The 26,289-nt window shown below is 63.4% G+C and overlaps 1 protein-coding gene across 1 annotated transcript; it reads right to left on the bottom strand.

Moving 5' to 3' along the window:
- Positions 1-450: 450 nt before the first annotated feature.
- Positions 451-25,700, bottom strand: LOC137309546 (myosin-10-like; the record flags this gene model as incomplete). The annotated part of the gene is made up of 7 exons (XM_067977690.1): positions 451-588; positions 16,961-17,167; positions 19,069-19,200; positions 20,497-20,605; positions 21,791-21,951; positions 22,800-22,869; positions 25,579-25,700. Coding segments are annotated over 7 exons (939 nt in total), but the record flags the coding sequence as incomplete, so codon positions are not given.
- Positions 25,701-26,289: the final 589 nt, after the last annotated feature.

Below are 26,289 nucleotides of genomic sequence, written 5' to 3'. Positions count from 1 at the left end.
AGAGAGAGCGCGAGAGAGAGAGCGAGAGAGAGCGCGAGTGAGAGAGCGCGAGGAGAGAGAGAGAGGCTGCGAGAGAGAGAGAGAGAGCGCGAGAGAGCGAGAGAGAGAGAGAGAGCGCGAGAGAGAGAGAGCGCGAGAGAGAGAGCCCGAGAGAGAGAGCCCGAGAGAGAGAGCCCGAGAGAGAGAGCGCGAGAGAGAGAGAGAGAGCGCGAGAGAGAGAGCCCGAGAGAGAGAGCGCGAGAGAGAGAGAGAGGCGGAGCGCGAGGAGAGAGAGCGCGAGAGAGAGAGCGGAGAGAGAGAGCGCGAGTGAGAGAGCGCGAGAGAGAGAGAGAGCGCGAGAGAGAGAGAGAGCGCGAGAGAGCGAGAGAGAGAGCGCGAGTGAGAGAGCGCGAGAGAGAGAGCTAGCAGAGAAAGGATATCTGCAGCCATAGTTGTCTTTGGGACCGTTACCTTGATGAGCTTGGAGTTTTGGTCCTCCAGCATGATGATATCCTCCTCCATCTTCTTCATCTTCCCCTCCGTCGTCACCTTCTCCAGTTGTAGCTTCTGACGAGCAGCTTCCTCCTCCTCCAGCTGCTCCTCGATATCCTGGGGCACAGAGACAGAGAGATGAGACATTTAACTGTGCATACTAACTGTGTGAGGAAGTGGGGGGGGCTAGAGCAGAGGAGGGGGCAAGCGTAGAGGAGGGGGGGGGGTGCGGAAGAGGAAGATTTTGAGGAGGAAAGAGGCAGCGGGGTTCGTGGGGTGGAGAGGGAAAGTTTAGGGAGCGCTGTGGGGGGGGATCGGGCGTCGGAGAGAGGGGGTTAGCGAGAGTCGACGGGGGGGGGGGGGGGGGGGGGGAGAATCGGGGGGTCGGAGAGAGAGGGTTAGCGAGAGTCGGGGGGAATCGGAGGGTCGGAGAGAGAGGGTTAGCGAGAGTCGGGGGGAATCGGGGGGTCGGAGAGAGAGGGTTAGCGAGAGTCGGGGGGGGAATCGGGGGGTCGGAGAGAGAGGGTTAGCGAGAGTCGGGGGGAATCGGAGGGTCGGAGAGAGAGGGTTAGCGAGAGTCGGGGGGAATCGGGGGGTCGGAGAGAGAGGGTTAGCGAGAGTCGGGGGGAATCGGGGGGGTCGGAGAGAGAGGGTTAGCGAGAGTCGGGGGGGAATCGGGGGGTCGGAGAGAGAGGGTTAGCGAGAGTCGGGGGGAATCGGGGGGTCGGAGAGAGAGGGTTAGCGAGAGTCGGGGGGAATCGGGGGGGTCGGAGAGAGAGGGGTTAGCGAGAGTCGGGGGGAATCGGGGGGTCGGAGAGAGACGGTGAGCGAGAGTCGGGGGGAATCGGGGGGTCGGAGAGAGAGGGTTAGCGAGAGTCGGGGAGAATCGGGGGGTCGGAGAGAGGGGGTTAGCGAGAGTCGGGGGGAATCGGGGGGTCGGAGAGAGAGGGTTAGCGAGAGTCGGGGGGGAATCGGGGGGTCGGAGAGAGAGGGTTAGCGAGAGTCGGGGGGGGAATCGGAGGGTCGGAGAGAGAGGGGTTAGCGAGAGTCGGGGGGGGAATCGGGGGGTCGGAGAGAGGGTTAGCGAGAGTCGGGGGGAATCGGGGGGTCGGAGAGAGAGGGGTTAGCGAGAGTCGGGGGGGGGAATCGGAGGGTCGGAGAGAGAGGGTTAGCGAGAGTCGGGGGGAATCGGAGGGTCGGAGAGAGAGGGTTAGTGAGAGTCGGGGGGAATCGGGGGGTCGGAGAGAGGGGGTTAGCGAGAGTCGGGGAGAATCGGAGGGTCGGAGAGAGAGGGTTAGCGAGAGTCGGGGGGAATCGGGGGGTCGGAGAGAGAGGGTTAGCGAGAGTCGGGGGGGGAATCGGAGGGTCGGAGAGAGAGGGTTAGCGAGAGTCGGGGGGGGAATCGGAGGGTCGGAGAGAGAGGGTTAGCGAGAGTCGGGGGGGGAATCGGGGGGTCGGAGAGAGAGGGTTAGCGAGAGTCGGGGGGAATCGGGGGGGTCGGAGAGAGAGGGTTAGCGAGAGTCGGGGGGAATCGGGGGGTCGGAGAGAGAGGGTTAGTGAGAGTCGGGGGGAATCGGGGGGTCGGAGAGAGAGGGGTTAGCGAGAGTCGGGGGGAATCGGGGGGTCGGAGAGAGAGGGTGAGCGAGAGTCGGGGGGAATCGGGGGGTCGGAGAGAGGGTTAGCGAGAGTCGGGGGGAATCGGGGGGTCGGAGAGAGGGGGTTAGTGAGAGTCGGGGGGGAATCGGGGGGTCGGAGAGAGAGGGTTAGCGAGAGTCGGGGGGAATCGGGGGGTCGGGAGAGAGAGGGTGAGCGAGAGTCGGGGGGAATCGGGGGGTCGGAGAGAGAGAGTTAGCGAGTGTCGGCGGGGGGGGAATCGGGGGGTCGGAGAGAGAGGGTGAGCGAGAGTCGGGGGGGGAATCAGGGGGTCGGAGAGAGAGGGTGAGCGAGAGTCGGGGGGGGAATCGGGGGGGTCGGAGAGAGAGGGTGAGCGAGAGTCGGGGGGAATCGGGGGGTCGGAGAGAGAGGGTGAGCGAGAGTCGGGGGGGAATCGGGGGGTCGGAGAGAGAGGGTGAGCGAGAGTCGGGGGAATCGGGGGGGTCGGAGAGAGAGGGTTAGCGAGAGTCGGGGGGGGGAATCGGGGGGGTCGGAGAGAGGAGGGTTAGCGAGAGTCGGGGGAATCGGGGGGTCGGAGAGAGAGGGTTAGCGAGAGTCGGGGGGAATCGGGGGGTCGGAGAGAGAGGGTTAGCGAGAGTCGGGGGGAATCGGGGGGTCGGAGAGAGAGGGGGTTAGCGAGAGTCGGGGGGAATCGGGGGGGTCGGAGAGAGGGGGGTTAGCGAGAGTCGGGGGGAATCGGAGGGTCGGAGAGAGAGGGTGAGCGAGAGTCGGGGGAATCGGAGGGTCGGAGAGAGAGGGTTAGCGAGAGTCGGGGGAATCGGAGGGTCGGAGAGAGAGGGTTAGCGAGAGTCGGGGGGAATCGGGGGGTCGGAGAGAGAGGGTTAGTGAGAGTCGGGGGGGGGAATCGGGGGGTCGGAGAGAGGGGGGTTAGCGAGAGTCGGGGGGAATCGGGGGGTCGGAGAGAGAGGGTTAGCGAGAGTCGGGGGGAATCGGGGGGGTCGGAGAGAGAGGGGGTTAGCGAGAGTCGGGGGGGAATCGGGGGGTCGGAGAGGGAGGGTTAGCAAGAGTCGGGGGGAATCGGGGGGTCGGAGAGAGAGGGTTAGCGAGAGTCGGGGGGGAATCGGGGGGTCGGAGAGAGGGGGTTAGCGAGAGTCGGGAGGGGAATCGGGGGGTCGGAGAGAGAGAGTTAGCGAGAGTCCGGGGGGGAATCGGGGGGTCGGAGAGAGGGGGTTAGCGAGAGTCGGGGGGAATCGGGGGGTCGGAGAGAGAGGGTTAGCGAGAGTCGGGGGGGGAATCGGGGGGGTCGGAGAGAGGGGGTTAGCGAGAGTCGGGGGGGGAATCGGGGGGTCGGAGAGAGGGGGTTAGCGAGAGTCGGGGGGGGAATCGGGGGGTCGGAGAGAGAGGGGTTAGCGAGAGTCGGGGGGGAATCGGGGGGTCGGAGAGAGAGGGTTAGCGAGAGTCGGGGGGAATCGGGGGGTCGGAGAGAGAGGGTTAGCGAGAGTCGGGGGGGGAATCGGGGGGGTCGGAGAGAGAGGGTTAGCGAGAGTCGGGGGGAATCGGGGGGGTCGGAGAGAGAGGGTTAGCGAGAGTCGGGGGGAATCGGAGGGTCGGAGAGAGAGGGTTAGCGAGAGTCGGGGGGAATCGGAGGGTCGGAGAGAGAGGGTTAGCGAGAGTCGGGGGGGGAATCGGGGGGGTCGGAGAGAGGGGTTAGCGAGAGTCGGGGGGAATCGGAGGGGTCGGAGAGAGAGGGGTTAGCGAGAGTCGGGGGGAATCGGGGGGTCGGAGAGAGAGGGTTAGCGAGAGTCGGGGGGGAATCGGGGGGTCGGAGAGAGAGGGTTAGCGAGAGTCGGGGGGGGAATCGGGGGGTCGGAGAGAGAGGGTTAGCGAGAGTCGGGGGGGAATCGGGGGGGTCGGAGAGAGAGGGTTAGCGAGAGTCGGGGGGGGAATCGGGGGGTCGGAGAGAGGGGGTTAGCGAGAGTCGGGGGGGGAATCGGGGGGGTCGGAGAGAGGGGGTTAGCGAGAGTCGGGGGGGAATCGGGGGGTCGGAGAGAGAGGGTTAGCGAGAGTCGGGGGGGGAATCGGGGGGGTCGGAGAGAGAGGGTTAGCGAGAGTCGGGGGGAATCGGGGGGTCGGAGAGAGAGGGTTAGCGAGAGTCGGGGGGGGGGGAATCGGGGGGTCGGAGAGAGGGGGTTAGCGAGAGTTGGGGGGAATCGGAGGGTCGGAGAGAGAGGGTTAGCGAGAGTCGGGGGGAATCGGGGGGTCGGAGAGAGAGGGTTAGCGAGAGTCGGGGGGGGAATCGGGGGGTCGGAGAGAGGGGGTTAGCGAGAGTCGGGGGGAATCGGGGGGTCGGAGAGAGAGGGTTAGCGAGAGTCGGGGGGGAATCGGGGGGTCGGAGAGAGAGGGTTAGCGAGAGTCGGGGGGGAATCGGAGGGTCGGAGAGAGAGGGTTAGCGAGAGTCGGGGGGAATCGGGGGGTCGGAGAGAGAGGGTGAGCGAGAGTCGGGGGGGGAATCGGGGGGTCGGAGAGAGAGGGTGAGCGAGAGTCGGGGGGGGAATCGGGGGGGGTCGGAGAGAGAGGGTGAGCGAGAGTCGGGGGGAGAATCGGGGGGTCAGAGAGAGAGGGTTAGCGAGAGTCGGGGGGGAATCGGGGGGTCGGAGAGAGAGGGTTAGCGAGAGTCGGGGGGGAATCGGGGGGGTCGGAGAGAGGGGGTTAGCGAGAGTCGGGGGGGAAATCGGGGGGGTCGGAGAGAGAAGGTTAGCGAGAGTCGGGGGGAATCGGGGGGTCGGAAGAGAGAAGGTTAGCGAGAGTCGGGGGGAGAATCGGGGGGGTCGGAGAGAGAGGGTTAGCGAGAGTCGGGGGGAGAATCGGGGGGTCGGAGAGAGAGGGTTAGCGAGAGTCGGGGGGAATCGGGGGGTCGGAGAGAGAAGGTTAGCGAGAGTCGGGGGGGAATCGGGGGGTCGGAGAGAGGGGGTTAGCGAGAGTCGGGGGGTCGGAGAGAGAGGGTTAGCGAGAGTCGGGGGGGGAATCGGGGGGTCGGAGAGAGGGGGGTTAGCGAGAGTCGGGGGAATCGGGGGTCGGAGAGAGAGGGTGAGCGAGAGTCGGGGGGAATCGGGGGGTCGGAGAGAGAGGGTTAGCGAGAGTCAGGGGTAATCGGGGGGGTCGGGAGAGAGAGGGTTAGCGAGAGTCGGGGGGAATCGGGGGGTCGGAGAGAGAGGGTTAGCGAGCGTCGGGGGGGGAATCGGGGGGTCGGAGAGAGAGGGTTAGCGAGAGTCGGGGGGAATCGGGGGGTCGGAGAGAGAGGGTTAGCGAGAGTCGGGGGGAATCGGGGGGGTCGGAGAGAGAGGGTTAGCGAGAGTCGGGGGGAATCGGAGGGTCGGAGAGAGAGGGTTAGCGATCGAGAGTCGGGGGGAATCGGGGGGTCGGAGAGAGAGGGGTTAGCGAGAGTCGGGGGGAATCGGGGGGTCGGAGAGAGAGGGTTAGCGAGAGTCGGGGGGAATCGGGGGGTCGGAGAGAGAGGGTTAGCGAGAGTCGGGGGGAGAATCGGAGGGTCGGAGAGAGAGGGTTAGCGAGAGTCGGGGGGAATCGGGGGGTCGGAGAGAGAGGGTTAGCGAGAGTCGGGGGGAGAATCGGGGGGTCGGAGAGAGAGGGTGAGCGAGAGTCGGGGGGGGAATCGGGGGGTCGGAGAGAGGGGGTTAGCGAGAGTCGGGGGGAATCGGGGGGTCGGAGAGAGGGGGTTAGCGAGAGTCGGGGGGAATCGGAGGGTCGGAGAGAGAGGGTTAGCGAGAGTCGGGGGGAATCGGGGGGTCGGAGAGAGAGGGTTAGCGAGAGTCGGGGGGTCGGAGAGAGAGGGTTAGCGAGAGTCGGGGGGAATCGGGGGGTCGGAGAGAGAGGGTTAGCGAGAGTCGGGGGGAATCGGAGGGTCGGAGAGAGAGGGTTGTGAGAGTCGGGGGGAATCGGGGGGTCGGAGAGAGAGGGTGAGCGAGAGTCGGGGGGGAATCGGGGGGTCGGAGAGAGGGGGTTAGCGAGAGTCGGGGGAGAATCGGAGGGTCGGAGAGAGAGGGTTAGCGAGAGTCGGGGGGAATCGGGGGGTCGGAGAGAGAGGGTTAGCGAGAGTCGGGGGGGGAATCGGGGGGTCGGAGAGAGGGGGTTAGCGAGAGTCGGGGGGAATCGGGGGGTCGGAGAGAGAGGGTTAGCGAGAGTCGGGGGGGGAATCGGGGGGTCGGAGAGAGAGGGTTAGCGAGAGTCGGGGGGAATCGGGGGGTCGGAGAGAGAGGGTTAGCGAGAGTCGGGGGGAATCGGGGGGTCGGAGAGAGGGGGTTAGCGAGAGTCGGGGGGGGAATCGGGGGGTCGGAGAGAGAGGGTTAGCGAGAGTCGGGGGGAATCGGGGGGTCGGAGAGAGACGGTGAGCGAGAGTCGGGGGGGAATCGGGGGGTCGGAGAGAGAGGGTTAGCGAGAGTCGGGGGGGGAATCGGGGGGTCGGAGAGAGAGGGTTAGCGAGAGTCGGGGGGGGAATCGGGGGGTCGGAGAGAGGGGGTTAGCGAGAGTCGGGGAGGGAATCGGGGGGTCGGAGAGAGAGGGTTAGCGAGAGTCGGGGGGGGAATCGGGGGGTCGGAGAGAGAGGGGGTTAGCGAGAGTCGGGGGGGGAATCGGGGGGGTCGGAGAGAGAGGGTTAGCGAGAGTCGGGGGAATCAGGGGTCGGAGAGAGAGGGTTAGCGAGAGTCGGGGGGGAATCGGGGGGTCGGAGAGAGAGGGTTAGCGAGAGTCGGGGGGAATCGGGGGGTCGGAGAGAGAGGGTTAGCGAGAGTCGGGGGGGGAATCGGGGGGTCGGAGAGAGAGGGTTAGCGAGAGTCGGGGGGAATCGGGGGGTCGGAGAGAGGGGGTTAGCGAGAGTCGGGGGGAATCGGGGGTTCGGAGAGAGAGGGTTAGCGAGAGTCGGGGGGGAATCGGGGGGTCGGAGAGAGAGGGTTAGCGAGAGTCGGGGGAATCGGGGGGTCGGAGAGAGAGGGTTCGTGAGAGTCGGGGGGAATCGGGGGGTCGGAGAGAGAGGGTTAGTGAGAGTCGGGGGAATCGGGGGGTCGGAGAGAGAGGGTTAGTGAGAGTCGGGGGGGAATCGGGGGGTCGGAGAGAGAGGGTTAGCGAGAATCGGGGGGAATCGGGGGGTCGGAGAGAGAGGGTTAGCGAGAGTCGGGGGGGAATCGGGGGGTCGGAGAGAGAGGGTTAGCGAGAATCGGGGGGAATCGGGGGGTCGGAGAGAGAGGGTTAGTGAGAGTCGGGGGGGGAATCGGGGGGTCGGAGAGAGAGGGTTCGTGAGAGTCGGGGGGAATCGGGGGGTCGGAGAGAGAGGGTTAGCGAGAGTCGGGGGGGGAATCGGGGGGTCGGAGAGAGAGGGTTAGCGAGAGTCGGGGGGGGAATCGGGGGGTCGGAGAGAGAGGGTGAGCGAGAGTCGGGGGGGGAATCGGGGGGTCGGAGAGAGAGGGTGAGCGAGAGTCGGGGGGGGAATCGGAGGGTCGGAGAGAGAGGGTTAGCGAGAGTCGGGGGGGGAATCGGGGGGTCGGAGAGAGAGGGTTAGCGAGAGTCGGGGGGAATCGGGGGGTCGGAGAGAGAGGGTTAGCGAGAGTCGGGGGGGGGAATCGGGGGGTCGGAGAGAGAGGGTTAGCGAGAGTCGGGGGGGGAATCGGGGGGTCGGAGAGAGAGGGTTAGCGAGAGTCGGGGGGGGAATCGGGGGGTCGGAGAGAGAGGGTTAGCGAGAGTCGGGGGGAATCGGGGGGTCGGAGAGAGAGGGTTAGCGAGAGTCGGGGGGGGAATCGGGGGGTCGGAGAGAGAGGGTTAGCGAGAGTCGGGGGGGGAATCGGGGGTTCGGAGAGAGAGGGTTAGTGAGAGTCGGGGGGGGAATCGGAGGGTCGGAGAGAGAGGGTTAGCGAGAGTCGGGGGGAATCGGGGGGTCGGAGAGAGAGGGTTAGCGAGAGTCGGGGGGGAATCGGGGGGTCGGAGAGAGAGGGTTAGCGAGAGTCGGGGGGGAATCGGGGGGTCGGAGAGAGAGGGTTAGCGAGAGTCGGGGGGAATCGGGGGGTCGGAGAGAGAGGGTTAGCGAGAGTCGGGGGGGAATCGGGGGGTCGGAGAGAGAGGGTTAGCGAGAGTCGGGGGGAGAATCGGAGGGTCGGAGAGAGAGGGTTAGCGAGAGTCGGGGTGAATCGGGGGGTCGGAGAGAGAGGGTGAGCGAGAGTCGGGGGGGAATCGGGGGGTCGGAGAGAGGGGGTTAGCGAGAGTCGGGGGGGAATCGGGGGGTCGGAGAGAGGGGGTTAGCGAGAGTCGGGGGGGGGAATCGGGGGGTCGGAGAGAGGGGGTTAGCGAGAGTCGGGGGGAATCGGGGGGTCGGAGAGAGAGGGTGAGCGAGAGTCGGGGGGGGGAATCGGGGGGTCGGAGAGAGGGGGTTAGCGAGAGTCGGGGGGAATCGGGGGGTCGGAGAGAGAGGGTGAGCGAGAGTCGGGGGGGGGAATCGGGGGGTCGGAGAGAGGGGGTAAGCGAGAGTCGGGGGGAATCGGGGGGTCGGAGAGAGAGGGTGAGCGAGAGTCGGGGGGGGAATCGGGGGGTCGGAGAGAGAGGGTTAGCGAGAGTCGGGGGGAATCGGGGGGTCGGAGAGAGAGGGTTAGCGAGAGTCGGGGGGGGAATCGGGGGGTCGGAGAGAGACGGTGAGCGAGAGTCGGGGGGAATCAGGGGGTCGGAGAGAGAGGGTTAGCGAGAGTCGGGGGGAATCAGGGGGTCGGAGAGAGAGGGTTAGCGAGAGTCGGGGGGGGAATCGGGGGGTCGGAGAGAGAGGGTTAGTGAGAGTCGGGGGGAATCGGGGGGTCGGAGAGAGGGGGTTAGCGAGAGTCGGGGGGAATCGGAGGGTCGGAGAGAGAGGGTTAGTGAGAGTCGGGGGGGAATCGGGGGGTCGGAGAGAGAGGGTGAGCGAGAGTCGGGGGGGGAATCGGGGGGTCGGAGAGAGAGGGTTAGCGAGAGTCGGGGGGGGAATCGGGGGGTCGGAGAGAGAGGGTTAGCGAGAGTCGGGGGGGAATCGGGGGGTCGGAGAGAGAGAGTTAGCGAGAGTCGGGGGGAATCGGGGGGTCGGAGAGAGAGGGTTAGCGAGAGTCGGGGGGGGAATCGGGGGGTCGGAGAGAGAGGGTTAGCGAGAGTCGGGGGGAGAATCGGGGGGTCGGAGAGAGAGGGTTAGCGAGAGTCGGGGGGAATCGGGGGGGTCGGAGAGAGAGGGTTAGCGAGAGTCGGGGGGGGAATCGGAGGGTCGGAGAGAGAGGGTTAGCGAGAGTCGGGGGGGGAATCGGAGGGTCGGAGAGAGAGGGTTAGCGAGAGTCGGGGGGAGAATCGGGGGGTCGGAGAGAGAGGGTTAGCGAGAGTCGGGGAGAATCGGGGGGTCGGAGAGAGAGGGTTAGCGAGAGTCGGGGTGAATCGGGGGGTCGGAGAGAGAGGGTGAGCGAGAGTCGGCGGGGGGGGGAATCAGGGGGTCGGAGAGAGAGGGTGAGCGAGAGTCGGGGTGAATCGGGGGGTCGGAGAGAGAGGGTTAGCGAGAGTCGGGGGGGAATCGGGGGGTCGGAGAGAGGGGGTTAGCGAGAGTCGGGGGGAATCGGGGGGTCGGAGAGAGAGGGTTAGCGAGAGTCGGGGGGGGAATCGGAGGGTCGGAGAGAGAGGGTTAGCGAGAGTCGGGGGGAATCGGGGGGTCGGAGAGAGAGGGTTAGCGAGAGTCGGGGGGGGAATCGGGGGGTCGGAGAGAGAGGGTTAGCGAGAGTCGGGGTGAATCGGGGGGTCGGAGAGAGAGGGTTAGCGAGAGTCGGGGGGGGAATCGGGGGGTCGGAGAGAGGGGGTTAGCGAGAGTCGGGGGGGGAATCGGGGGGTCGGAGAGAGAGGGTTAGCGAGAGTCGGGGGGAATCGGGGGGTCGGAGAGAGAGGGTTAGCGAGAGTCGGGGGGAATCGGGGGGTCGGAGAGAGAGGGTTAGCGAGAGTCGGGGGGGAATCGGGGGGTCGGAGAGAGGGGGTTAGCGAGAGTCGGGGGGGAATCGGGGGGTCGGAGAGAGAGGGTTAGCGAGAGTCGGGGGGAATCGGGGGGTCGGAGAGAGAGGGTGAGCGAGAGTCGGGGGGAATCGGGGGGTCGGAGAGAGAGGGTTAGTGAGAGTCGGGGGGAATCGGGGGGTCGGAGAGAGGGGGTTAGCGAGAGTCGGGGGGAATCGGGGGGTCGGAGAGAGAGGGTTAGCGAGAGTCGGGGGGAATCGGAGGGTCGGAGAGAGAGGGTTAGCGAGAGTCAGGGGGAATCGGGGGGTCGGAGAGAGAGGGTGAGCGAGAGTCGGGGGGAATCGGGGGGTCGGAGAGAGAGGGTTAGCGAGAGTCAGGGGGAATCGGGGGGTCGGAGAGAGAGGGTGAGCGAGAGTCGGGGGGAATCGGGGGGTCGGAGAGAGAGGGTTAGCGAGAGTCGGGGGGAATCGGGGGGTCGGAGAGAGAGGGTTAGTGAGAGTCGGGGGGAATCGGGGGGTCGGAGAGAGAGGGTTAGCGAGAGTCGGGGGGGGGAATCGGGGGGTCGGAGAGAGAGGGTTAGTGAGAGTCGGGGGGAATCGGGGGGTCGGAGAGAGAGGGTTAGCGAGAGTCGGGGGGAATCGGGGGGTCGGAGAGAGAGGGTTAGTGAGAGTCGGGGGGAATCGGGGGGTCGGAGAGAGAGGGTTAGCGAGAGTCGGGGGGAATCGGGGGGTCGGAGAGAGAGGGTTAGCGAGAGTCGGGGGGGGAATCGGGGGGTCGGAGAGAGAGGGTTAGCGAGAGTTGGGGGGGAATCGGGGGGTCGGAGAGAGAGGGATAGCGAGAGTCGGGGGGGGGAATCGGGGGGTCGGAGAGAGAGGGTTAGCGAGAGTCGGGGGGAATCGGGGGGTCGGAGAGAGGGGGTTAGCGAGAGTCGGGGGGAATCGGAGGGTCGGAGAGAGAGGGTGAGCGAGAGTCGGGGGGAATCGGGGGGTCGGAGAGAGAGGGTTAGCGAGAGTCGGGGGGAATCGGAGGGTCGGAGAGAGAGGGTGAGTGAGAGTCGGGGGGAATCGGGGGGTCGGAGAGAGAGGGTTAGTGAGAGTCGGGGGGAATCGGGGGGTCGGAGAGAGAGGGTTAGCGAGAGTCGGGGGGGGAATCGGGGGGTCGGAGAGAGAGGGTTAGCGAGAGTCGGGGGGGGAATCAGGGGGTCGGAGAGAGAGGGTGAGCGAGAGTCGGGGGGGGGAATCGGGGGGTCGGAGAGAGGGGGTTAGCGAGAGTCGGGGGGAATCGGAGGGTCGGAGAGAGAGGGTTAGCGAGAGTCGGGGGGGGGAATCGGGGGGTCGGAGAGAGAGGGTTAGCGAGAGTCGGGGGGGGAATCAGGGGGTCGGAGAGAGAGGGTTAGCGAGAGTCGGGGGGAATCGGGGGGTCGGAGAGAGAGGGTTAGCGAGAGTCGGGGGGAATCGGAGGGTCGGAGAGAGAGGGGGTTAGCGAGAGTCGGGGGGTCGGAGAGAGAGGGTTAGCGAGAGTCGGGGGGGAATCGGAGGGTCGGAGAGAGAGGGTTAGCGAGAGTTGGGGGGAATCGGGGGGTCGGAGAGAGAGGGTTAGTGAGAGTCGGGGGGAATCGGGGGGTCGGAGAGAGAGGGTTAGCGAGAGTCGGGGGGAATCGGGGGGTCGGAGAGAGAGGGTTAGCGAGAGTCGGGGGGGGAATCGGGGGGTCGGAGAGAGAGGGTTAGCGAGAGTCGGGGGGAATCGGAGGGTCGGAGAGAGAGGGTTAGCGAGAGTCGGGGGGAATCGGGGGGTCGGAGAGAGAGGGTTAGCGAGAGTCGGGGGGGAATCGGGGGGTCGGAGAGAGGGGGTTAGCGAGAGTCGGGGGGGGGGAATCGGGGGGTCGGAGAGAGGGGGTTAGCGAGAGTCGGGGGGGAATCGGGGGGTCGGAGAGAGAGGGTTAGCGAGAGTCGGGGGGGGGAATCGGGGGGTCGGAGAGAGGGGGTTAGCGAGAGTCGGGGGGGAATCGGGGGGTCGGAGAGAGAGGGTTAGCGAGAGTCGGGGGGGGGAATCGGGTGGTCGGAGAGAGGGCGTTAGCGAGAGTCGGGGGGGAATCGGGGGGGTCGGAGAGAGAGGGTTAGCGAGAGTCGGGGGGGGAATCGGGGGGTCGGAGAGAGAGGGTTAGCGAGAGTCGGGGGGAATCGGTGGGTCGGAGAGAGAGGGTTAGCGAGAGTCGGGGGGAATCGGGGGGTCGGAGAGAGAGGGTTAGCGAGAGTCGGGGGGGGAATCGGGGGGTCGGAGAGAGAGGGTTAGCGAGAGTCGGGGGGAATCGGGGGGTCGGAGAGAGAGGGTTAGCGAGAGTCGGGGGGGGGAATCGGGGGGTCGGAGAGAGGGGGTTAGCGAGAGTCGGGGGGAATCGGGGGGTCGGAGAGAGAGGGTTAGCGAGAGTCGGGGGGAATCGGGGGGTCGGAGAGAGAGGGTTAGCGAGAGTCGGGGGGAATCGGGGGGTCGGAGAGAGAGGGTTAGCGAGAGTCGGGGGGAATCGGAGGGTCGGAGAGAGAGGGTTAGTGAGAGTCGGGGGAGAATCGGGGGGTCGGAGAGGGAGGGTTAGCGAGAGTCGGGGGGGAATCGGGGGGTCAGAGAGAGAGGGTTAGCGAGAGTCGGGGGGGGAATCGGGGGGTCGGAGAGAGGGGGTTAGCGAGAGTCGGGGGGGGAATCGGGGGGTCGGAGAGAGGGGGTTAGCGAGAGTCGGGGGGGGAATCGGGGGGTCGGAGAGAGAGGGTGAGCGAGAGTCGGGGGGGGAATCGGGGGGTCGGAGAGAGGGGGTTAGCGAGAGTCGGGGGGGGAATCGGGGGGTCGGAGAGGGAGGGTTAGCGAGAGTCGGGGGGGAATCGGGGGGTCGGAGAGGGAGGGTTAGCGAGAGTCGGGGGGGAATCGGGGGGTCAGAGAGAGAGGGTTAGCGAGAGTCGGGGGGGAATCGGGGGGTCAGAGAGAGGGGGTTAGCGAGAGTCGGGGGGGAATCGGAGGGTCGGAGAGAGAGGGTTAGCGAGAGTTGGGGGGAATCGGGGGGTCGGAGAGAGAGGGTTAGTGAGAGTCGGGGGGAATCGGGGGGTCGGAGAGAGAGGGTTAGCGAGAGTCGGGGGGAATCGGGGGGTCGGAGAGAGAGGGTTAGCGAGAGTCGGGGGGGGAATCGGGGGGTCGGAGAGAGAGGGTTAGCGAGAGTCGGGGGGAATCGGAGGGTCGGAGAGAGAGGGTTAGCGAGAGTCGGGGGGAATCGGGGGGTCGGAGAGAGAGGGTTAGCGAGAGTCGGGGGGGAATCGGGGGGTCGGAGAGAGGGGGTTAGCGAGAGTCGGGGGGGGGGAATCGGGGGGTCGGAGAGAGGGGGTTAGCGAGAGTCGGGGGGGAATCGGGGGGTCGGAGAGAGAGGGTTAGCGAGAGTCGGGGGGGGGGAATCGGGGGGTCGGAGAGAGGGGGTTAGCGAGAGTCGGGGGGGAATCGGGGGGTCGGAGAGAGAGGGTTAGCGAGAGTCGGGGGGGGGAATCGGGTGGTCGGAGAGAGGGCGTTAGCGAGAGTCGGGGGGGGAATCGGGGGGGTCGGAGAGAGAGGGTTAGCGAGAGTCGGGGGGGGAATCGGGGGGTCGGAGAGAGAGGGTTAGCGAGAGTCGGGGGGAATCGGTGGGTCGGAGAGAGAGGGTTAGCGAGAGTCGGGGGGAATCGGGGGGTCGGAGAGAGAGGGTTAGCGAGAGTCGGGGGGGGAATCGGGGGGTCGGAGAGAGAGGGTTAGCGAGAGTCGGGGGGAATCGGGGGGTCGGAGAGAGAGGGTTAGCGAGAGTCGGGGGGGGAATCGGGGGGTCGGAGAGAGGGGGTTAGCGAGAGTCGGGGGGAATCGGGGGGTCGGAGAGAGAGGGTTAGCGAGAGTCGGGGGGAATCGGGGGGTCGGAGAGAGAGGGTTAGCGAGAGTCGGGGGGAATCGGGGGGTCGGAGAGAGAGGGTTAGCGAGAGTCGGGGGGAATCGGAGGGTCGGAGAGAGAGGGTTAGTGAGAGTCGGGGGAGAATCGGGGGGTCGGAGAGGGAGGGTTAGCGAGAGTCGGGGGGGAATCGGGGGGTCAGAGAGAGAGGGTTAGCGAGAGTCGGGGGGGGAATCGGGGGGTCGGAGAGAGGGGGTTAGCGAGAGTCGGGGGGGGAATCGGGGGGTCGGAGAGAGGGGGTTAGCGAGAGTCGGGGGGGGAATCGGGGGGTCGGAGAGAGAGGGTGAGCGAGAGTCGGGGGGGGAATCGGGGGGTCGGAGAGAGGGGGTTAGCGAGAGTCGGGGGGGGAATCGGGGGGTCGGAGAGGGAGGGTTAGCGAGAGTCGGGGGGGAATCGGGGGGTCGGAGAGGGAGGGTTAGCGAGAGTCGGGGGGGAATCGGGGGGTCAGAGAGAGAGGGTTAGCGAGAGTCGGGGGGGAATCGGGGGGTCAGAGAGAGGGGGTTAGCGAGAGTCGGGGGGGGAATCGGGGGGTCGGAGAGAGGGGGTTAGCGAGAGTCGGGGGGGGAATCGGGGGGTCGGAGAGAGAGGGTGAGCGAGAGTCGGGGGGGGGAATCGGGGGGTCGGAGAGAGAGGGTTAGCGAGAGTCGGGGGGGAATCGGGGGGTCGGAGAGAGGGGGTTAGCGAGAGTCGGGAGGGGAATCGGGGGGTCGGAGAGAGAGGGCTAGCGAGAGTCGGGGGGGAATCGGGGGGTCGGAGAGAGAGGGTTAGCGAGAGTCGGGGGGAATCGGGGGGTCGGAGAGAGAGGGTTAGCGAGAGTCGGGGGGAATCGGGGGGTCGGAGAGAGGGGGTTAGCGAGAGTCGGGGGGAATCGGGGGGTCGGAGAGAGAGGGTTCGCGAGAGTCGGGGGGGAATCGGGGGGTCGGAGAGAGAGGGTTAGCGAGAGTCGGGGGGAATTGGGGGGTCGGAGAGAGAGGGTTAGCGAGAGTCGGCGGGGGGGGGAATCGGGGGGTCGGAGAGAGAGGGTTAGTGAGAGTCGGGGGGGAATCGGGGGTTCGGAGAGAGAGGGTTAGCGAGAGTCGGGGGGGAATCGGAGGGTCGGAGAGAGAGGGTTAGCGAGAGTCGGGGGGAATTGGGGGGTCGGAGAGAGGGGGTTAGCGAGAGGCAGGCGGGGATCGGGAGGGGTCGGAGAGAGGGGGTGAGCGAGAGGCAGGCGGGGATCGGGTGGGGTCGGAGAGAGAGAGAGGGGGTTAGCGAGAGACGCTGGGATCGGAGAGGGGGGTTAGCGAGAGGCAGGCGGGGATCGGGAGGGGTCGGAGTGAGAGAGAGGGGGTTAGCGAGAGACGCTGGGATCGGAGAGGGGGGTTAGCGAGAGGCAGGCGGGGATCGGGAGGGGTCGGAGAGAGGGGGGGTTAGCGAGAGACGCTGGGATCGGAGAGAGGGGGTTCGCAAGAGGCAGGAGAGAGGGGGGTTCGCGAGAGGCAGGCGGGGATCGGGAGGGGTCGGAGACGGGGGGTTAGTGAGAGGCAGGCGGGGATCGGGATGGGGGGGTTTGCGAGAGGCAGGCGGGGATCGGGAGGGGTCGGAGAGAGGGGGTTAGTGAGAGGCAGGCAGGGATCGGGAGGGGTCGGAGAGAGGGGGTTTGCGAGAGGCAGGCGGGGATCGGGAGGGGTCGGAGAGAGAGAGAGGGGGTTAGCGAGAGACGCTGGGATCGGAGAGGGGGGTTAGCGAGAGGCAGGCGGGGATCGGGAGGGGTCGGAGAGAGGGGGTTTGCGAGAGGCAGGCGGGGATCGGGAGGGGTCGGAGAGAGAGAGAGGGGGTTAGCGAGAGACGCTGGGATCGGAGAGGGGGGTTAGCGAGAGGCAGGCGGGGATCGGGAGGGGTCGGAGTGAGAGAGAGGGGGGTTAGCGAGAGACGCTGGGATCGGAGAGGGGGGTTAGCGAGAGGCAGGCGGGGATCGGGAGGGGTCGGAGAGAGGGGGGGTTAGCGAGAGACGCTAGGATCGGAGAGAGGGGGTTCGCGAGAGGCAGGCGGGGATCGGGAGGGGTCGGAGAGAGGGGGGTTCGCGAGAGGCAGGCGGGGATCGGGAGGGGTCGGAGACGGGGGGTTAGTGAGAGGCAGGCGGGGATCGGGAGGGGGGGTTTGCGAGAGGCAGGCGGGGATCGGGAGGGGTCGGAGAGAGGGGGTGAGTGAGAGGCAGGCGGGGATCGGGAGGGGTCGGAGAGAGAGGGGGTTAGTGAGAGGCAGGCGGGGATCGGGAGGGGTCGGAGGGAGAGAGGGGGGTTCGCGAGAGGCAGGCGGGGATCGGGAGGGGTCGGAGACGGGGGGTTAGTGAGAGGCAGGCGGGGATCGGGAGGGGGGGTTTGCGAGAGGCAGGCGGGGATCGGGAGGGGTCGGAGAGAGGGGGTGAGTGAGAGGCAGGCGGGGATCGGGAGGGGTCGGAGAGAGAGGGGGTTAGTGAGAGGCAGGCGGGGATCGGGAGGGGTCGGAGGGAGAGAGGGGGTTAGCGAGAGGCAGGCGGGGATCGGGAGGGGTCGGAGAGAGGGGGTTAGCGAGAGGCAGGCGGGGATCGGGAGGGGTCGGAGAGAGGGGGTTTGCGAGAGGCAGGCGGGGATCGGGAGGGGTCGGAGAGAGAGAGAAGGGGTTAGCGAGAGGCAGGCGGGGATCGGGAGGGGTCGGAGATAGAGAGGGGGTTAGCGAGAGGCAGGCGGGGATCGGGAGGGGGGGTTTGCGAGAGGCAGGCGGGGATCGGGAGGGGTCGGAGAGAGAGAGGGGGGGTTAGCGAGAGGCAGGCGGGGATCGGGAGGGGGGGTTTGCGAGAGGCAGGCGGGGATTGGGAGGGGTCGGAGGGAGAGAGGGGGGGGTTTGCGAGAGGCAGGCGGGGATCGGGAGGGGTCGGAGGAAGAGAGAGCGCGGGCGAAACCAACCCACCTGCACATGCTGCTGCATCTTCTTCTTCTCGTTCTGGAGTTGCTGGTTCCGCTCTTCCTCCTCCTCCACCCTCGACTCCAGGTCGTGGAGAATCTCCTCCAGCTCCTGCTTCTTGCCGGCCAGCCGGGCCCTCATCTCCTCCGCCTCTGCAAACAGCTCCGTCTCCGCCTGCAGCTGCTCGGCCAGGATATTCTTCTCCTCCAGGAGCTGCACGTCGCAGGAAGACACAGCACCCGGTAAATAGGAACAGTTTGTTCCTGAACGCAGAGCAAGTAAAGCTCCCTCGACACTGTCCCATCAAACACTCCCAGGGCAGGTACAGGGTTAGATACAGAGTAAAGCTCCCTCGACACTGTCCCATCAAACACTCCCAGGGCAGGTACAGGGTTAGATACAGAGTAAAGCTCCCTCTACACTGTCCCATCAAACACTCCCAGGGCAGGTACAGGGTTAGATACAGAGTAAAGCTCCCTCTACACTGTCCCATCAAACACTCCCAGGGCAGGTACAGGGTGAGATACAGAGTAAAGCTCCCTCTACACTGTCCCATCAAACACTCCCAGGGCAGGTACATGGTTAGATACAGAGTAAAGCTCCCTCTACACTGTCCCATCAAACACTCCAGGGCAGGTACAGGGTGAGATACAGAGTAAAGCTCCCTCTACACTGTCCCATCAAACACTCCCAGGGCAGGTACAGGGTTAGATACAGAGTAAAGCTCCCTCTACACTGTCCCATCAAACACTCCCAGGGTCAGGTACAGGGTTAGATACAGAGTAAAGCTCCCTCTACACTGTCCCGTCAAACACTCCCAGGACAGGTACAGGGTTAGATACAGAGTAAAGCTCCCTCTACACTGTCCCATCAAACACTCCCAGGGCAGGTACATGGTTAGATACAGAGTAAAGCTCCCTCTACACTGTCCCATCAAACACTCCCAGGGCAGGTACAGGGTTAGATACAGAGTAAAGCTCCCTCTACACTGTCCCATCAAACACTCCCAGGACAGGTACAGGGTTAGATACAGAGTAAAGCTCCCTCTACACTGTCCCATCAAACACTCCCAGGACAGGTACAGGGTTAGATACAGAGTAAAGCTCCCTCTACACTGTCCCATCAAACACTCCCAGGGCAGGTACAGGGTTAGATACAGAGTAAAGCTCCCTCTACACTGTCCCATCAAACACTCCCAGGGCAGGTACAGGGTTAGATACAGAGTAAAGCTCCCTCTACACTGTCCCATCAAACACTCCCAGGGCAGGTACAGGGTTAGATACAGAGTAAAGCTCCCTCTACACTGTCCCATCAAACACTCCCAGGGCAGGTACAGGGTTAGATACAGAGTAAAGCTCCCTCTACACTGTCCCATCAAACACTCCCAGGGCAGGTACATGGTTAGATACAGAGTAAAGCTCCCTCTACACTGTCCCATCAAACACTCCCAGGGCAGGTACAGGGTTAGATACAGAGTAAAGCTCCCTCTACACTGTCCCATCAAACACTCCCAGGGCAGGTACAGGGTGAGATACAGAGTAAAGCTCCCTCTACACTGTCCCATCAAACACTCCCAGGGCAGGTACAGGGTTAGATACAGAGTAAAGCTCCCTCTACACTGTCCCATCAAACACTCCCAGGGCAGGTACAGGGTTAGATACAGAGTAAAGCTCCCTCTACACTGTCCCATCAAACACTCCCAGGGCAGGTACAGGGTTAGATACAGAGTAAAGCTCCCTCTGCACTGTCCCATCAAACACTCCCAGGGCAGGTACAGGGTTAGATACAGAGTAAAGCTCCCTCTACACTGTCCCATCAAACACTCCCAGGACAGGTACAGGGTTAGATATAGAGTAAAGCTCCCTCTACACTGTCCCGTCAAACACTCCCAGGGCAGGTACAGGGTTAGATACAGAGTAAAGCTCCCTCTACACTGTCCCATCAAACACTCCCAGGGCAGGTACAGGGTTAGATACAGAGTAAAGCTCCCTCCACACTGTCCGATCAAACACTCCCAGGGAGAGGTAAAGGACCCTATGTGCTGCCCCGTTGGACACTAACCCCGGCCCAGCTCGCGGGCGAGGCGAGCTGGTCCTGACGCTCGACACACTGACCTGTTGATGCTTGCGTCCCAGGTCCATCAGCTCCACCTCCACCTTGACCTGCTTCTCTTTGACCTTGAGGAGCTCGTCGTCCTTTGCCTGCATCTCCTCATCCTGACGGGTCACCTGCAGCAGCGGCTTCACCTGTGGGAGAAGAGGGGTCGGTTTATACTGAGACAACAAGGAGGGCACGGGGTTGGCTTGTGTCCATATCAACGACATTCACACAGGGCCTTTAACGCAGTAAAACGTCCCCAAGGCCCTTCCAGGAGCGATTATCAAACAAAATCTGATCCCGAGCCACATGAGGAGATATTAGGGACAGGTGACCAAAAGCTCTGTCAAAGAGGGAGGTTTTAAAGAGCGTCTTAAAGGAGGAGAGAGAGGGGGAGAGGTTTAGGGAGGGAATTATAGAGTGGCTTTCATGATGTCAGGACGACCCAAAGTGCTTTAACGGCCAATGAAGTACGATTTTTTAAGCGTCGTCATTGTTGTAATGTCGGAAACGGGGCAGCCAATTTGAACACAGCAAGATCCCACAAACAGCGACATGAGAATGGTCAGTTTTTTTTTGTAAAAGTGATGTTTGTTGATGGATAAATGTCGGCCCCAGGACACCGGGGAGAACTCCCCGCTGCTCGTCTTCCAATAGTGGCCGTGGGATCTTTTACACCCGCCCGAGAGGGGCAGACGGGGCCCTCAGTTTAACGTCTCATCCCGAAAGACGGCATCTCCGACAGTGCAGCACTCCCTCAGTACTGGCACCGGGGAGTGTGGGCCTGGATTATGGGGCTCGAGTCCTAGAGTATATCCATCTCCTTCCGACAGTGCAGCACTCCCTCAGTACTGGGACCGGGGAGTGCGGGGCTGGATTATGGGGCTCGAGTCCTAGAGTATATCCATCTACCTCCGACAGTGCAGCACTCCCTCAGTACTGGGACCGGGGGAGCGTGGGCCTGGATTATGGGGCTCGAGTCCTAGAGTATATCCATCTCCCTCCGACAGTGCAGCACTCCCTCAGTACTGGGACCGGGGAGTGCGGGGCTGGATTATGGGGCTTGAGTCCTAGAGTATATCCATCTCCCTCCGACAGTGCAGCGCTCCCTCAGTACTGGCACCGGGGAGTGTGGGCCTGGATTATGGGGCTCGAGTCCGAGAGTATATCCATCTACCTCCGACAGTGCAGCACTCCCTCACTACTGGCACCGGGGAGTGTGGGCCTGGATTATGGGGCTCGAGTCTCTGATGGGGGCTGGAACCCATGACCTCCTGACTCAGAGTAGAGGGTGCGCGGCCCGTGACCAAAAGGTCACCATCTTCCAGCGGGCTTGCTTACTGTCTTGGCGAATGAAGGAGGGGGAGTGGGAAGGAGTAACTGACAGCAGGAGGCCTCCACAAAGAAGCCGCCCTCCACCCCAGGGCTGCTGAGCAGAGTCTTACCTTGGTGAAGAGGCGCCACCATTGCCAGTGACGGAGCTTGAGGTAGGCCGCACAATTCCTCTGCAGAACCTTGAGGGCGCTGAGCTGCTGCTGCCTCTTGTTGAAGGCCCTGGGGGAGAAGAGGTCGGGAAAGAAACTGCGTCAAACCAAGAACATTCAAAGCCTGCAAAAACGCAGCATCGATTGATCGCCCGGTGTCTAAGTGTAAATGGGGAGAGGTGGGTGAGAGGGTTAATCCCCCTCCGATAGGGAACAGGCTGCCCGGTGTCTGAGTGTAAATGGGGAGAGGTGGGTGAGAGGATTAATCCCCCTCCGATTGGGAACGGGCTGCCCGGTGTCTGAGTGTAAATGGGGAGAGGTGGGTGCGAGGGTTAATCCCCCTCCGATAGGGAACAGGCTGCCCGGTGTCTGAGTGTAAATGGGGAGAGGTGGGTGAGAGGGTTAATCCCCCTCCGATAGGGAACAGGCTGCCCGGTGTCTGAGTGTAAATGGGGGAGAGGTGGGTGAGAGGGTTAATCCCCCTCCGATAGGGAACGGGCTGCCCGGTGTCTGAGTGTAAATGGGGAGAGGTGGGTGAGAGGGTTAATCCCCCTCCGATAGGGAACAGGCTGCCCGGTGTCTGAGTGTAAATGGGGAGAGGTGGGTGAGAGGGTTAATCCCCCTCCGATAGGGAACAGGCTGCCCGGTGTCTGAGTGTAAATGGGGAGAGGTGGGTGAGAGGGTTAATCCCCCTCCGATAGGGAACGGGCTGCCCGGTGTCTGAGTGTAAATGGGGAGAGGTGGGTGAGAGGGTTAATCCCCCTCCGATAGGGAACGGGCCTGCCCGGTGTCTGAGTGTAAATGGGGAGAGGTGGGTGAGAGGGTTAATCCCCCTCCGATAGGGAACGGGCTGCCCGGTGTCTGAGTGTAAATGGGGAGAGGTGGGTGAGAGGGTTAATCCCCCTCCGATAGGGAACAGGCTGCCCGGTGTCTGAGTGTAAATGGGGAGAGGTGGGTGAGAGGGTTAATCCCCTCCGATAGGGAACAGGCTGCCCGGTGTCTGAGTGTAGATGGGGAGAGGTGGGTGAGAGGGTTAATCCCCCTCCGATAGGGAATAGGCTGCCCGGTGTCTGAGTGTAAATGGGGAGAGGTGGGTGAGAGGGTTAATCCCCTCCGATAGGGAACAGGCTGCCCGGTGTCTGAGTGTAAATGGGGAGAGGTAGGTGAGAGGGTTAATCCCCCTCCGATAGGGAACAGGCTGCCCGGTGTCTGAGTGTAGATGGGGAGAGGTGGATGGGAGGGTTAATGCAAGTACTTGCGCGCCAGGTAACCGCGGGCCGCGGCCTGGAAGAGGATGATGGATGTCAGTGATCTTGAGGTCGCGCTCTTCCTCGAGGTGAGCCAGCACTCCGGCCCGAAGAAGATCTTACTCTGCCCAATGCGGAACAGGTTATAGTCGAGCTCCAGAGCGCGGATCTGAAAACACAGAGAGAAGAAATAAATAAATAAATAAACAAACAAACAAACAAACAGGAACCGAGTTAACGTCGCAACCTGCCCGTAATCCAGGCCCACACTCCCCGGTCCCAGTACTGAGGGAGTGCTGCACTGTCGGAGGTAGATGGATATACTCTAGGACTCGAGCCCCATAATCCAGGCCCACACTCCCCGGTGCCAGTACTGAGGGAGTGCTGCACTGTCGGAGGTAGATGGATATACTCTAGGACTCGAGCCCCATAATCCAGGCCCACACTCCCCGGTGCCAGTACTGAGGGAGTGCTGCACTGTCGGAGGTAGATGGATATACTCTAGGACTCGAGCCCCATAATCCAGGCCCACACTCCCCGGTCCCAGTACTGAGGGAGTGCTGCACTGTCGGAGGGAGATGGATATACTCGAGGACTCGAGCCCCATAATCCAGGCCCACACTCCCCGGTGCCAGTACTGAGGGAGTGCTGCACTGTCGGAGGTGCCGTCTTTCGGGATGAGACGTTAAACCGAGGGCCCCGTCTGCCCCTCTCAGGTGGATGTAAAAGATCCCACGGCCCACTATTGGAAGAAGAGCAGGGGGGCGGAAGGTCTCGCTGGTGTCCTGGGGCCATTATCTTTCCTTCAACCAATCAACGTCACTAAAAAAGTAGTGGGTTTATCATCTGACGGCCCTGTGGGATCTTGCTGTGTGTCAAATGGCTGGAGCCTTGACGTCCCGAAGAGTGTCTCCCCCTGCAGGGTAACACCCTAAGCTGGAGGTGGGACGCCCTGTGATTGGAGAGCAGCACCCATTCCAAGTCGATTTGCCGGGAGGGGCGCCGATCGACACTTACCATGAGTTCACAGGCCTGCTTCCCGTCCATGAACCCCTTCGGAATGGCGTTTGGTGTCAGGATCTCGTATCTGGACAGAAACAGAGGAAAGAGTGAACCCCAGGGGTGACACGGACACAGGTCCTGTTCATGGGGGAGGGGGAGAGGGAGAGAAGTAGCAAAGTGGGAGGGGGAGAGAGAGTCGCAGAGAAAGTAGGAGAGAGAGTAGGAAAGAAACTGGGAGGGGGAAAGAGAGAGTAGGAGAGAGACCATGTCAGAGACAAACAGGGAGCGGTGGGGGGGGGCACGGCCAGCGAGACACGGAGGGGGGGCACGGCCAGCGAGACACGGAGGGGGGCACGGCCAGCGAGACACGGAGGGGGGCACGGCCAGCGAGACACGGAGGGGGGCACGGCCAGCGAGACACGGAGGGGGGCACGGCCAGCGAGACACGGAGGGGGGCACGGCCAGCGAGACACGGAGGGGGGCACGGCCAGCGAGACACGGAGGGGGGCACGGCCAGCGAGACACGGAGGGGGCACGGCCAGCGAGACACGGAGGGGGGCACGGCCAGCGAGACACGGAGGGGGGGCACGGCCAGCGAGACACACAGAGTGAGGGGAGAGAGAGACAGAGAGGGGGAGACTTAAAGTAGATAAGTCACCCGGTCTGGATGGGACGCATCCTAGGTTTCTGAGGGAAGTAAGGGGGGAAATTGTGGAGGTACTGGCCATAATCTTCCAAACATCTCATTACACCCTTCAAAAACTTCAGGCCAGTCAGTTTAACCTCAGTGGTGGAGAAACTTTTAGAAATGATAATCCGGGACAGAATTAACAGTCACTTGGACGAGAGTGTGGATTGATTAGGGAAAGCCAGCACTGATTTGTTAAAGGCAAATCGTGTTTAGTTAACCTGATAAGAGTTTGTTGATGAGGTAACAGAGAGGGTCGATGAGGGCAATGTGGTGGATGCGGTGTATATGGACTATCAAAAGGCGTTTGATAAAGTGCCTCATGATAGGATTATCATCAAGATTGAAGCCCATGGAATAAAGGGGGCAGTAGCAACACGGACACAGAATCGGCTTAGTGACAGGAAACAGAGAGTAGTGGTGAAGGGTTGTTTTTCGGACTGGAGGGAGGTGTACAGTGGTGTTCCCCAGGGGTCGGTGCTGGGACCACTGCTTTTCTTGATATATATTAATGACCTGGACTTGGGTGTACAGGGCAAAATTTCAAAATTTGCAGATGAACAAAACTTGGAAGTGTAGTGAACAGTGAGGAGGATAGTGATAGACTTCAAGAGGATATAGACAGGCTGGTGGAATGGGCGGACACGTGGCAGATGAAATTTAACGCAGAGAAGTCCGAAGTGATACATTTCGGTCGGAAGAACGAGGAGAGGCAATATAAACTAGAGGGCACAACTCTAAAAGGAGTACAGGAACAGAGAGATCTGGGGGTATATGTGCACAAATCGTTGAAGGAGGCAGGGCAGGTTGAGAAAGTGGTTAAAAAGCATACGGGATCCTGGGCTTTATAAATAGAGGCACAGAGTACAAAAGTATGGAAGTCCATGATGAACCTTTATAAAACACTGGTTCGACCACAACTGGAGTATTGTGTCCAGTTCTGGGGCACCGCACTTTAGGAAAGATGTGAAGGCCTTAGAGAGGGTGCAGGAAGAGATTTACTAGAATGGTTCCAGGGATGAGGGACTTCAGTTACTTGGACAGACTGGAGAAGCTGGGGTTGTTCTCCTTGGAACAGAGACGGTTGCGAGGAGATTTGATCGAGGTGTTCAAAATCATGAAGGGTCCAGACAGAGTAGATAGAGAGAGACTGTTCCCATTGGAGGAAGGGTCGAGAACCAGAGGACACGGATTTAAGGCGATTGGTGAAAGAACCAAAGACGACATGAGGAAAAACTTTTTTTACCCAGCGAGTGGTCGTGATCTGGAATGCACTGCCCGAGGGGGTGGTGGAGAGCAGATTCAATCATGGCCTTCAAAAGGGAACTGGATACGGTTGCAGGCACCAGTTGGGTCTGTGCGGGGGAAGAGAGTCTCTCTCGCTCCAAAGCCCTCTCGTCCGCCATCTTCTGTTGTCCGTCAGCTGACCTCCTCTTTACAGACGTCAAATGGACGCCATTTTTGGTCGCTCGTGGTTGGGGTGGAAGGGGGGTTTCCCAAAGGTCATGGGAGGGGGTTTCCCAAAGGTCATGGGAGGGGGGTTTCCCAAAGGTCATGGGAGGGGGGTTTCCCAAAGGTCACGGGAGGGGGTTTCCCAAAGGTCATGGGAGGGGGTTTCCCAAAGGTCATGGGAGGGGGGTTTCCCAAAGGTCACGAGGGAGTATTTGCACTAAACAAACTGGGGGAGTTTTTTGACACATGGGGTCCATGTCTCTCCCCGTCCCCAAATTACAGCAGTCCCCCCATACCCACCTCTACACCCTCCCCAGACAGCCCCTACCCCGCAAACCCCCTCTCCACATCCTCCCCACAAACCCCCCCCTCACCCTGACCCTCCCCTCACCCCCCCACCCGCCCTCCCCTCGCCCCTCCCCTCACACCCCACACCCGACCTCCCCATGCCCCCTCCTGCACAACCCCCTCCCCCTCATCCCCCACACTCCCCTCCCCTCACCCGCCCTCCCGTCGCCCCCTCCCCTCACCCCCTCCCTCCCACATCCCCGCCCTCCCCTCACACCCTCCCTCCTCACACCCTCCCTCCTCATGCCCCCTCCCGCACACCCCCCTCCCCTCGCCCCCCCCCCCCCCCCACCGACGCTCTCTCACCGCTGCCGGAACTCCTGGAAGACGATGCGATTGGGGAAACCCTGCCGGCAGATTCGGATCCCCTCCAGCACTCCGTTGCATCGCAGCTGATCCAGGACCAGGTGGGGCTCCAGCTTCCCGGCCTGAAGAGGGCACAACACGAGGAGAGTTCACCACAGTCGCCCCGCGACGTCCCCTCGACAGAGGGCGCGGGCGGGCTCCGCACCCTCTCCCCGACCACCGCAACGTCCCCTCGACAGAGGGCGCGGGCGGGCTCCGCACCCTCTCCCCGACCACCCCGCAACGTCCCCTCGACAGAGGGCGCGGGCGGGCTCCGCACCCTCTCCCCGACCACCCGCAACGTCCCCTCGACAGAGGGCGCGGGCGGGCTCCGCACCCTCTCCCCGACCACCCGCAACGTCCCCTCGACAGAGGGCGCGGGCGGGCTCCGCGCCCTCTCCCCGACCACCCGCCCATCCCGCAAAGGCCAAACCCCTCTCCCAACTCTTATTCCACCAACCCCCACCGCCCTTCTCTCCAGACAAGGGGAGCACCTGAGGGAGGGAGGGAGAAACAGCGGACAACAGAGATGGAGTTGGGGCAGGAACATTTCGTCCAGCAAAGCACTGACATCATCGGGTGTCAAGATGTAGCGCGGGCTTCGCCCCTCACAGCTTACTCTCCAACAATCGGGCCACCTTGACATGGTGCAGGGGGGAGGGATGAGGAGCA

This window comes from Heptranchias perlo, unplaced genomic scaffold, assembly GCF_035084215.1.
Source record: "Heptranchias perlo isolate sHepPer1 unplaced genomic scaffold, sHepPer1.hap1 HAP1_SCAFFOLD_1677, whole genome shotgun sequence".
Lineage (NCBI taxonomy): Eukaryota > Metazoa > Chordata > Chondrichthyes > Hexanchiformes > Hexanchidae > Heptranchias > Heptranchias perlo.
The sequence above is the reverse complement of the archived record's forward strand: the minus strand, read 5'-3'. Positions and strand labels throughout refer to the sequence as shown.